This window comes from Sus scrofa, chromosome 4, assembly GCF_000003025.6.
Source record: "Sus scrofa isolate TJ Tabasco breed Duroc chromosome 4, Sscrofa11.1, whole genome shotgun sequence".
Lineage (NCBI taxonomy): Eukaryota > Metazoa > Chordata > Mammalia > Artiodactyla > Suidae > Sus > Sus scrofa.
The window spans coordinates 62869723-62882632 of NC_010446.5; the positions used below are offsets into that span (position 1 = coordinate 62869723).

General features: G+C 39.9%; 1 protein-coding gene across 1 annotated transcript in view; it reads right to left on the reverse strand.

Annotated features, from left to right (window-relative positions):
- The window catches only part of KCNB2 (potassium voltage-gated channel subfamily B member 2), a 428477-nt gene continuing 423682 nt past the window's right edge, over positions 8116–12910 (reverse strand). Inside the window, exon 3 of the mRNA XM_021089236.1 lies at positions 8116–12704. Within this exon, the coding sequence (XP_020944895.1) occupies positions 10545–12704 (2160 nt within the window). The 3' untranslated portion in view covers positions 8116–10544. The remainder of the gene's footprint in view (positions 12705–12910) is intronic.

Here is a 12910-nt window from a genome sequence, read left to right on the forward strand (position 1 = left end):
TTCATAGCATATTATTTGTCCAAATAAGGTCAAACCTCTTTTTAAAGCCACATGAGATGGCTTTATATATTATACAGGTATATATAAATTAGCAAATAAAATGCTATCTATTTTAAGGTAACGGTGAGTAAAAAAAATCTACATTTATACTGACACATTTAAAATTTTGACTGCCTAGGAAGCCACAGAAGAATTTTAGAAGACTAAGTAACACATAAATGTGAGCTGAATGCTTTCTTTTGGAATATTTATTTATTTATTTATTTTTGTCTTTTCTAGGGCCACACCCACTGCATATGGAGGTTCCCAGGCTAGGGGTCTAATCGGAGCTGTAGTCAACGGCCTGCGCCAGAGCCACAACAATTTGGGATCCAAGCTGCGTCTGCGACCTACACCACAGCTCACAGCAATGCCGGATCCTTAACCCACTGAGCAAGGCCAGGGATCGAACCCACAACCTCATGGTTCCTACTCGGATTCGTTTCTGCTGTGCCACGACGGGAACTCCTCTTTTGGAATATTAAAAAAAAAAATCCTCCTATTTGTCTTCAGGTATTGTGCTAGGTGCTTTACTATATACTTCGCCATTTAATTAATTAATTAATTAATTTTTTGGCTGTGCCTGTAGCATGTGGACGTTCCCCGGCCAGGGACTGAACCGGAGCCATAGCAGGGACAGGAGCTGCTGCAGTGACAACGCTGAGTACTTAACCCTCTGTGCCACAGTGGGAACTTCATTTTTCCCCCTCATTTAATTTATGATAGTTTTTTTAAAATGTCATACTTATAGTAAGATGAGACATATCAATTTCAAATGACCACCTAAAGGTATTTTTACATAAAAAATTAAAAAACTCCTAATTCAAATATGAATTATTTCTCATTGGATGTAAAATTAAGTACAATTTTTCAATATGGGCATCTTTCTACCCCTAGTATCTTCTGCTAAAGTTTTGTTTAAATTGCCATCATGATTTTGGCCAAGAACCCTATAAAACTACCATCCTAATATTAGTTTTCCCTGATTAAAATGTTTGTTACCATTGAAAATGATTAAAAGGGTAAGGTTGGTACTTTCCTTTTGTAGACTGTCTGGAAAACAGACAGACTAATCAGTTACATACAAAATTTAGTGAAAGTTTGCATTTAGAATGATATCTTAGGATAATTTAGTGAACTGGACACCACTTTTCTCATCGACTTCATTATTTATCTTCGAAGTTCAAGAAATGAATAAAGGCTTTAAAATTATTGTTCTTTTGTTAATAGTGGGAGAAAAATATCGTGTCATTGCTTTGTTGGTTAAATCATATGATGACACGGTGTAGAGACTGTTCCTTTGTTATTAGGCTTCTCTAAGGTTTTTGACCACCTGGATAGTCTCTTGCTACACTTGGCTTTGGGCTCCAAGTTGCTACTGCTAATGGCTCATTTGGTCCTGCCCTTGACTTGACAGTGAAGTCCTGTATATACAGTTAGGCCCTAGGGAAGAATTGCTAGTGGATACTGCAGATAGGAGAGGAATGAAAAATCTTGATGACAAGATCTGAGATTTGATCCAAAAAAATCTGTTTCCAAACCAAGATGATGAAACTTGGATAGAAAGTGGAAGGGAGTGAGAGAGAAGACCAAGTCACTTCTGCAAATGGTCTCCACTGCATCCCAGGGCACAGAAGATAATAGTAGTAAGTCGTCCAACAATTCCCCCCTTTAAGCCTGTTCTTTCACTTGTCCTCACTTCTTCAAACAAAACAAAGCAAGGCAGCTGGCATACAAGCAACAATATAAAACAGAAAAGCTTTCAAATTGAAAGCAAGGCGCTAAGAACAGACGTAGTCATTATGCAGTTAAATGAAAGGTTATTAAAAATGCTTCAGTGTGCTAATGGTACCTTATATTTGCTTAACAAACCTATTTTATACATTCACTGTTGAATTTTTAATGGTTTAATATCATACCTCTTTAAAATTGTATAAGTTTGAAACTTGGCTGTTGTATGACAAAACCTAGTGTTTTGTAAGTTGCAGGTTTTTCTTTTTCTTTCTTTGGCTTTGAAATAAATAGGAAGATTTTTGCAAATTCTTTAGTGAGATTTTTGTAGTATGTACATATTCGTTAATTCTGGTGAGAGTATTTTGTTGGATAAGTAATTTGGATAATATTAGTACATATTACTTTCTGTGTATCTGTTTTCTTTACAAAAATCCTCCTAATTTCAGTTAAACATTATGATGTGAGTATAATCTGTAGGTTAAAGTTATAGCCTAACCCATGTGCTGCAAATAAGAATGTTAGAAGCATCTTGGTTTAAAGATGGCAGAAATCTGGCTGTAATAGCATTTCTGGCTAGTACTCACAGATATGGTTTGGAAGTTTAGAAACCACCTGCTTCTTCACCAGGGTCAATTCAAGGGTATTTCACGTTCTACTTGTAATCTTCAAGGGGAATGAAGACTGAGGGTTTATCCTTACAGATCTGTGATTCTTAAAAAAAAAAAAAAAAATCATTGTTTTGCGTTCTCTTCTGCCTTTACACTAATGGCAGAAAGGTCAAAATAGCATTTACTACTGTGTATCCAGACTACAGACTAGAACACTGTTAAATATTTAGCTAGACTTGAGATTTTGTTTTGATTTGGAGGTAGCTTGGTAGGAATATTTTGAAAGCACTGTTCAGAAGGCAGTAAGAGTTTTATCAGATGTTTTGGAATATGAAAAAGCAAACTGAGAGGTGATCGCTGGAAAAAATATCTGGGACATAGTTGTGATTTTTAACTATATGCACAGGTGGAACATGTTTACGAATTTTTTAAGTCCTCCTTACTATAGCCTTTCCACTGGCCTCTCAAACTTACCACTAGCGGGCGCGCAACATAGAGACTAAGAAGCAGGATGGCTGGCTCCTGACATCCTTTCTGAGTCTGTGCATTTACCTCTTTCTTTAGCCGCTGTTCTGTGTCTATTTCCCTGAGTCTTATTCTGAAAGCCTATTTTTATGTTTGGCATTGAATTTGAAATCTTTTTAGGTTGAAATGGAGCAAAAATAACTAAAAGGAAAACTATTCAGTTATATCACTTGCTACCATTGCCCACAGTGGATAGATAAACTACTGTGTTCAGATCGGCAATAAGCTTTCCTTACATCAACAAGTAGTGATGGCTTCTATCATAACATAGGCTATGGGTTTAAATAAATCAAACAAAACAGTTATGGGACTATAAAAACAATTATTTTCTACATCATTTTTGCTAGAATCCTATGTCCTTTAGTGGAACTGGGTAATGTCTAAATTGAAATAAATTGTCCCTACTAGCTTTCAGACATCTACTACATTTTAAGCATGGATGTTTAGAAAGCTCATGTAACCGTAAACCAACTATAATGGAAAAAATAAAAATCATTTTAAAAAAAAGAAAGCTCACATGGTGATCATTCAGATTCTGGATTAAGGAATGAAGATAAATAATTTGAGTCTGAGAGAAAATAAAGATGGATTATTGAAATCCTCAGACAATACCCTCAAACATATTGCCATACTAGTTCCAGCCCACCCTGTGGAATTGGATTTCACTTGGGAATATAATCTCTTTATTTATTTATTTATTTACTTTTTAGGGCCACACTTGTGGCATATGGTAGTTTCCAGTCTAGGAATTGAATCAGAGCTGTAGCTGCCAGCCTACACCACAACCACAGCAATGCAGGATCCAAGCAGCATCCATGACCTACACCACAGCTCACAGCAACACTGGATCCTTAACCCACTGAAATAGGCCAGAGATTGAACCCTTATCCTTCTGGATCCTAGTTGGGTTCATTAGCCACTGAGCCACAAAGGGACCTCTGGGAATACAATCTCTTTCAACACGAAATCTCTGCCAGACTGTAAAACTGAGAGCATGAACTGTAAGTAAGTTAATTTCTGGCATAGAGTAGGCAATAAATGTTTGTTGGATGAAATATTTTATTCTAGGAGTTCCTGTCATGGTACAGTGGAAACGAATCCGACTGGGAACCATGAGGTTGTGGGTTTGATCCCTGGCCTCGCTCAGTAGGTTAAGGATCTGGCATTGCCATGAGCTATAGTGTAGATGGCAGATGTGGCTTGGATCTGATGTTGCCATGGCTGTGGCGTAGGCCAGCAGCTGTAGCTCCGATTGGACACCTATATGCCACTGGTACGGACCTAGAAAGCAAAAAAAAAAAAAAAGAAATATTTTATTCTAGAAATATGGAAGTATCTGTTAGATAATAAGAAACAATTTCTTCCAGAGAGAGATTAAAGTTGGAATTATGGTCTCAACTGCAAATTTCAAGTTAATAAGTAGTTTATATTATATATAAGAATATGTATATGTATACATATATATGTACATATATATGTAAATGTACCTAAAATAAATTTCTCTGTTTAAAAACATGTTTAATTTACTATTCCCTAGTCTTTCTTCCTTTTATTTTTTGGCCCTGCCTGGGGCCTTTCTTCCCTTTATTTTTTGGCCCTGCCTGGGGCTTAGGCAAGGGATCGAACCTGAGCGACAGCAGTGACAACACAAATCCCCAATAACTAAGTCACCAGGAAAGTCCCCCCCCCCCGCCTCTTTTTTTTGTATTTGTATCTTTTGCTGGCTTTGGGTTTTATCTTCTTACTAAAGAGAATCTCCCACTTTCCTTTATTTATATATATAGGTTAAAATACTCTCAGACTTAAGAAGGAAGAGATTATGCATTAATGGCAGTGGTAAACAAATTTTATTAAATAAAGTTAGGATGTTTTCTAAAAAGTAAGGTAGAAGAAATGGTAACTGGAGCCACTAAAGAATAGCATTATATTATAATAAGTACTAACTTCGATAATATAGAACGTTCACCAGGGTTTTGGAATTGAAACCTTTCCTCCTTCTTATTAGGGACTTTGAGTGTTTCCATTTTTTGCTTAGATTATGTTGACTTTTTCTTTTAGTTCTGTTTGGGTGAGGATAGTGCAATATATTTTCAAACTCACATGGACCACATGGACCTAGCAAATAAATCTCTTGAACTAAGCTAAACAGGTCTTTTTCTTTTTTAAAATTTTTGGCTGCACCCATGGCATGTATGTAGAAGTTCCCAGGCCAGGGAACAAACTTGAGCCATAGTTGTGACCCAAAGCACTGCAGTGACAAAGCTGGATCCTTAACCCTCTGAGCCACAAGGGAATGCCTAGCTAAATAATTTTTGATTATTGAATTTTAAACATCTTCCATTTAGAAATTCAGAGAACTAAACAGAGAATAGTGATATACTGTTAAAATGTTGCCTATAATCAATAGGAATTAAGAAAAAAACATTAAGATGCTTTGTTTTTAACCAAATAACTATCAACACATTATTAAAATATATAATTTATTATAGATTTTTTTCACTGATTAATGATAGACTATTATTAGCTATTTTGACAAAGTACTATTACTGAAAAATTATTTTTCAATTTATCAGATAATAAAGACAACTCATAATCTCAATCAGATGAACAATTTGTTGTCTCAAAAGTAAAATCTAAACAGTGATTCAAGAATAATTAGCCATCAGATTTCCATTTATACCATCCATTTTTTTAGGCAAGTTGTTCTTTGGAAAAGCATTTCACTTTTTCTTGTCTATGCTTCCCTGGTTTGACATTTGAGGGATTTTTCCATAACCAGGGAGATATTTTTCAGTAAGCCAAATGATCCTCAACCTGATTTTAAATGGACAGGGCACTAAGCTCCATGAGGCTGGGGGCTGTATCTTGGCACCAAGCACAATACTTTCTACAGAACACAGGGGCGATGACCTAGTATTAGCTGAAAGAATGGTGAAATGCCAATCAAACTCTATTAGACAATACTTTTGAACTTAGAAGGACTTCTAAAGTTTTTTTTTCCCTTTTTTTTAGAAGATCAAGTGGTTCCCTTCAGCTTTCTGCCTAATGAGTATGTCATGTTACATCGTGAGTAATACATTCTTCTCTTCAACCTAGGGATGTGTATCTTATGATCAGAGTTTCAAATGAGCAAAAATATGTGCTAAAGACAGTCAATGTCCTTTATCTCAAGTCCACTTGGCATGATCCACAGCTGCTTTAAACAAACTCCATGATGATAGACACACCTCCTCTTTTATTTAGACAGTTTTGAATATTCATAGAAAAAAACCCCTAACTAAATATACTTTCCTGTCATTTATTGGAACACTGGACTTGAAGCCAGAGGATGTAGATAAGGTCTCGTTCTACTATTCACTAGTGATCAGTGTGAACTTGAACAAGATTCAGAACCTCTCTGGTCCTTTTTTTTGTTTGTTTTTAAATTTTTATTCTAGGGCTGCACCCGAGGCATGTGGAAGTTCCTGGGCCAGGGAATGAATCTGAGCCACAGCTGTGACCTACGCTGCAGCTATGGCAATGCAGGCTCCGAGGAGCTGGGGGTCAGATTCTTAACCCACTGCACCAAGGTAGGAACTGCCCCTCTCTGGTCTTTTATTGATAAACAATACCTGATTCAGAAGGAGGACTAAGCAGGACAAAAAACTCTTAAATACTCTACATACATAAGGCTTTTTTTTTTTTCTATTCAAATTCTCAGAGAAAATCATTGAACTGTTGATTTTCCTCATGTCTACATGACAGCGAGACTGTTTTGACAAGAAATGAATGGGAACAGACACTTGGCGCATATTCTTCTTGTTACCAAATCTAGTTCATAACAGGATAATGCTTCATTTGAATGCTTGCTTCAGAGCTGTTGGCTGTGCCAGAAAGAAGAAAATTCTAGTGAAAATGTTTAGAGAGTCATTAGGTGAACCTCAGGGACTCGGTGTGTCACTCCTGGATTTGTGACCCAACAGAGGACATATATCCATGCACCCATTTTTATCCTCTTATGCTTGATCTCAAGCTTTGATCTAAAACAATCTGTGGCAGAGTTCCCCCTATGGCTCAGTAGTAATGAACCTGACTGGTATCCATGAGGATGCAGGTTCAATCCCTGGCCCCACTCAGTGGGTTAAGGGTCCAGCGTTGCTGTGAGCTGCAGTGTAGTTTACAGATGTGGCTCAGATCTGGCATTGTTGTGGCTGTGGCGTTGGCTGGCGGCTGCAATTCCAATAGCTTGGGAACTTCCATATGCTGGGAGTGTGGCCCTAAAAAGACCAAAAAACCCCTGGAAAACAAAAAGCAAAACCCAAAAAAACCCTAATCCTGTGTCAATTTATACCTGTTAGGATAGCTAGTAGAACTAAATTAACCATTCCTGGGACTGTGTTCTTTTGACTTCATTCAAACAGTCTCTCCTCTGAAGTTAGTCCCTGGTCACTGAGCTAGCTGATGACCAGGAGAAGAAACCTCCAGTGCCCCTCAGGGAACCAGCCTGTCTTCACCACTCATGCTTCTCAAACTGAGGATGTGTTTTCCAGGGGGTACAAAAGAGGTGTCTGAACTTAAAGAAGTATCTGTTTTACTAGTTGAGAAGTAATAGAAAACATATTGAAACATAGAAACATATGAAGTCAAGTGCAGCATTTTCATGACTTCTTAACATAAAACATAAGACCTTTAAAAAACTGTGCTTGGTATATCCCCAGACTGCTCTAGGTATATGTGTTCATTTCCTGCATTCGTTGCAGTTCCCTGAAAAGGTTTAGGAAGTGCTGCCCAAGTGCATTCTGGGAGCCCTCGTTCCCAAAATGCTTCCCTGTGAAACAACAATGTCAGAGCTTTTTTCAGAGGAATGTATATATTTTTTTCTTTCCTAGCTGAAGACTTTTGGCTCAGAGGGGCAAAGAAGAATTCAAGGATAAACTTTTCATAGGATGTTCTTGAAAATTCTTGAAAACTTAAAAAAAAAATTAAAGGGGAAAAGTTTTTAGGAAGAATGCTTTTGGCGGGGGGATGTCTAAAATTCCTTATCCAGGAAATATTTCTAATATTAAGCATTCTGGAGCAGGATTCTCAGGAGAAGGCCTAATGGACACAAGAAAAATAGGCGTTAGCAAACTATCAGATAAATTAAAATAAATTGAGATTCATCACTACAGAGACATTAGAAAATAATTACTTCGTGAGACTATGTAAAGAAAATAATTTTCATAACTTATTTGCTACTTCTCTAAGAGCAGATATATCTGTTTACTTGAAAAACTATATATAGAAAATTCAGACACTCTAGATTTACAAAAGCTGATCAACATTTAGTTTTAGACACTGAAATAAGTATGGGTAATGTAAATATCCATGATAAATGACCATAAACTCTTAAAGGTTGTGTTTCGAAACAAACAGAAAAACCATTAAGAAATTCTAATAAGCACAGTGAAAAAGAAATGTTTAAAATAATTTTTAGCAGTAGGGCTCCTTGGATTTCAACTAAGAACAAAACTTGTTTTCTTATCTGAGACATAATGACCAGATTTGTAAAATAAAGAAATCTTATTCCTTAAAGCCTTAAATTAGAGTTTAAATATTCAGGTTGTTGTTTCCTAGTGTTTTTTTTTTTTTCTTTCAAAAATAGAAAAAAAAATTTAGAATAGTTTTTCCTTAAATAAAAAGTTGTGCTTTAAATTTGGCCTAGGATTTTCCTATTTCCCTAAACTATACACTCACAGCCACACACACATCCAAAATGCAATATGCTGAGGCAAAACTTGGACATTCCTGACAGACCAAGGAATCATATTAATCTGAAGGCTTAAGGCAGTTTAAAAATAATTTGTCTTAGTTGTTGTTGTTTTTTTTTTTTTTTTCTTTTTGGGGCTGCACCTGAGGCACATGGAGGTTCCCAGGCTAGGGTCGAATTGGAGCTGAAGCTGCCGGCCTACACCACAGCCACAGCAACTTGAGGGATCCGAGCCTCATCTGCAACCTACAGCACAGCTCACAGCAACACCAGATCCTTAACCCATTGAGCGAGACCAGGGATCAAACCCTCATCCTCATGGATTCTAGCTGGGATCATTAACTGATGAGCCACGAAGGGAACTCCATGTCTCAGTTTTTACTGGAATAAAACCGAGACTAAGAGAGGTCTTCAAGGCTCATCCAGGATCACCCATCAGGCAGCTGCATATGTAATGTCAGAGCCTTGATTTCCTCTGAGGCAATGTGCTCCAAATGACCTGGGTTCCAGCACAGTCTTCCCCAATAGGACAACCACCAGCCAGAACCCTCATGTGTCTGGATTTCACTGTTCTCTATAGAAAATTCTGGAAGTACTGCTCTCAGCAAGGGTAATCCTTCAGCTGTTGCGGACGTTGGAAATGTGAGGGGATGTTTCTAGATGCTGCAATTACTGACTGGATGGTGCCATGGGCCTCTATGGTCTTCCCATGTGGCAGTGTTCCCTCCCCCCATGGGGAAATACTGGGTTCTTTTTATATTAACTCATTTCCAAACCTAACTCTACCTATGAGGGACAGGGGGTGACAGCCTCACTTAAATAGCTCTGCTTTGAGTCCCAAGTCATTTTTTTGGAATTCCCATCTTGGCATACATACATGCTATCTTTAGCTACTTAGATGGAAAAGGTTAGGATGGATACAAGTGGAAAACAGTCATCTTTAGATAGCCAACATACATTTTTTTTTTAAAGAACTGATTTCCAAATGTGTGGAGTGCCAATTTAAAAAAGTTTAGTTGTATAATTTAACCTTTTACATATATTCAGGTTTATAAAAATGCATTTCTGTAATAGGCTGTCACATGATATATACTTTTTTCCTTGATAACTATTGATATATAATTGACTGGCAAAATTTCAAGCTTTAATTCTCAATTTTTGGATATCTGGTCATTACATCTTGACTATTTTCATGATTTATAAATAAAACCACAAATGCCACAACTAAGCAGAAGCAAAAACAGAAAAATGCACCCTATGAGTCAATAAAAATACTGTATTCCTTTAAACAAATGTTCTTATGAGCTTTATAACCCAAAGCAAGATATGTGAGATGGTTTAAGAAGAGGTTGCAATTTTGCAACAAGAAGTCTGTACAGCTCCTCCAGGCAGTAGCTATGAAGGAAGTGCTCGTGTCTCAGAAACTTGTTTCCATCTGTTCTTGACACTTTTGCATCCCAAGCCCCGGTATTTACAAAGTTATGCATTTTGCAAGCTCAAAGCACCTTGCGCCTTTATGAATACATGCAATGACATTTCATCCTTTCATGTGCAAATTCTAAATTCATTGTAACAGAAAAGCTCAAAGTCGAAACTCTGTCTACAATCTGAAATGAAAGGATCAAAAATGTTAGACATTGCAGAATACAGGTTCCTAATAGAGCTCTTTATTTGCTCACTGTTCTTCAGTCATTTTTGTTTGTTTGGTACAAAATGCAGTCTCGAGTCTTTATTTAAACAGTACTTAAACTAAAGTGTTCATGCCATGCAAAAATAACATTTTATGCACTTTTTGGGGGTGGGGAGAGGGGCTTCCCACGTTTTAGTTCACAGGCATTATTAACCGCATTTTTAAGAAACAAGTTTTTTTTTTTTTTTAAGTATATTATTATTATTGCTTTTGGAACTAGTCACATGCTGGTTTCACGTGTGGGACAGTAACCTGTGTCTCCCGGGTTGGAATGAATTTCTGGAGCAAACAAGTGGTTTTCCATCTTGCACCCTTCTTGACTGTTGTCCTTTTTTACTTCCGCCACAGCCTGGTAAATGTCTTGCCTACAGTTGTGACTTGTGTCCTGTGGAGGGGAAGAGCCCACAGAGGCCTCTTGTCTTAAAGGGTCTCTTCCGTCACTAGGCTTATCTGCAAAGCAGTTTGGGCTGGAGTCTGCCTGTTTGTCCTGCCTAGGGGTCCCTTGGAGCTCTAAGAAGTCATCGTCTTCGCCAGTGTCTATTTCCGTGAAGCTCCTCCTCTCTCTTGACGAGAAAGCAAAGTGTTTCTGCTTGGGAAACCGAGGCGTCAGCCCTTTGGAGGGTCCCTGACAATGTGGCGGAACCTCGGCGCCCAGCAAGGGTCTGTCTCCCTGGGACGGAGTTTCTTCTAAGAGGATGGTGCTGATGAGCTGCGGGGCGCCCATCGGAAAGTCAGCCGTGGTGACCGGCAGCGGCCTGGCCGTGCTGGGCGGGGTCTGTGGAGCACCCCCTCTGCTGTCCTTGAAGTTCACCTTGAGCGATCTGGACTTGAGAGGGTTACTGCCTTTCAGAGAGCTCTTGGGGCTCTCGGAGGCACTGTCCGACTGCAGAGGGCCGGGGGGTCCACTTTGGGACCCGCCGGTGTCAAGGTTCACAGTTATGTCGATTGGAGCGTATTCCGAGGTGGCCTCCCTGGCCGCAGGCCCCTTCTCTCTGGTTAGGGTTAGGAAGGGTCGGGCCCTGGCTCTTTGGTGCTCTTCCATCCCGGTGAGGTCGGGGGGGAACTTCATCTGCAGGTGGGAAGCCGAGGGCGGTGGCAGGGGCGACCTCTCGGTCTCCGTGAAGTCGGTGGCACAGCTGGTGAAGCTGTCGATGCTGGAGGTGCTTTTCATGTCCACGATGGCCTCGGTCTGCGCCACGGCCAGCTGCTCCTGCGGGCAGACCACCTCCTCCATCTCTATCTCCTCTTCGTACGCAGACGGCCTCTCGGGTTGCACTTGGCTGTTGGGGTTGGGGGGTGGGTGAGGCTGCGTCTTCGTGATTTCGTTGTACAGCATCTCCAGTTTCTGGGCGCTCAGATGCTGCGGGCTGGAGGAAGAAGTGTTGTTCAGCTGCTCGTGGGAGTCTTTCTGGCTGACCTCCTGGTACTTATTCTCGTAAGACTTGTTGGAGCTTGTTTCTGACAGAGCTTTCCTGGCCCACTTCCACCGGCTTGGAGAGAGGTGATTATCATCTGCCGAGTCTTTGGTGTTGGCCGACTCTCCCGTCTTCTCCACCGCCACGTCTATCAGTTCCATACTTCGAGCAAAGGCATCTTTTAAGTTCATAGAAACGATGCTTCCATTCCTCTTGGCCCGTTCGAGAGCCTCTCTCCTTTTGATGGCCTTCTCCTGGCGTTTCTGCTCTTTGTAAAACTCAGAAAAATTGTTCACAATGATTGGGATGGGAAGGGCAATCACCAGAACCCCCGCAATACAGCACAGACCCCCCACGATCTTCCCTAATAACGTTTTTGGGTAGATGTCCCCATAGCCTACAGTGGTCATGGTGATGGTGGCCCACCAAAACGAGGCCGGGATACTGGTGAACTTGGTAGCATCTTCGTCCTTCTCGGCAAAAAATACCAGGCTGGAAAATATCATTATCCCCATGGCCAGAAACAATATCAACAAACCCAATTCGTTGTAACTCCGCCTCAGGGTGAAGCCCAGAGACTGCAGGCCCGTTGAATGTCTGGCAAGTTTCAGGATCCTGAGGATTCGCATGATTCGGAAGATCTGAACCACCCGCCTCACGTTCTGGAACTGCAGCACGCTCTTGTTGGACTCCGTGAGGAAAATGGTGACATAATAGGGCAAGATGGCCAGCAAGTCGATAACGTTCAGAGGGCCTTTAAAGAACTTCCATTTATTTGGTGAGGACAGGAACCGTAAGAGGTACTCCATGGTAAACCAGGCAATACACACGGCCTCCACGTGTGCTAACTGGGGGTTGTCATTGGGCTGTCCGAACTCATCCATCTCCTGCAGCTCCGGGAGTGTATTGAGAGACAGCGCGATGGTGGAGAGGACAATGAATAGGATGGACACGATGGCCAAGATCTGGAAGAGAAGAGAAGGTCAAGTTAGCAGGTCCTCTTAGTTGCTTAGCCAACCAGGAGACATATTGGGTTCACCATTCTTTAAATGCTTGCTCATAGGTATTCCAAGGAGGTAACTTTACAAACCCTTAATTCCTTAATACAAATATATTCTCTTTCTCTTTCTCTTTCTTTCTTTCTTTCTTTCTTTCTTTCTTTCTTTCTTTC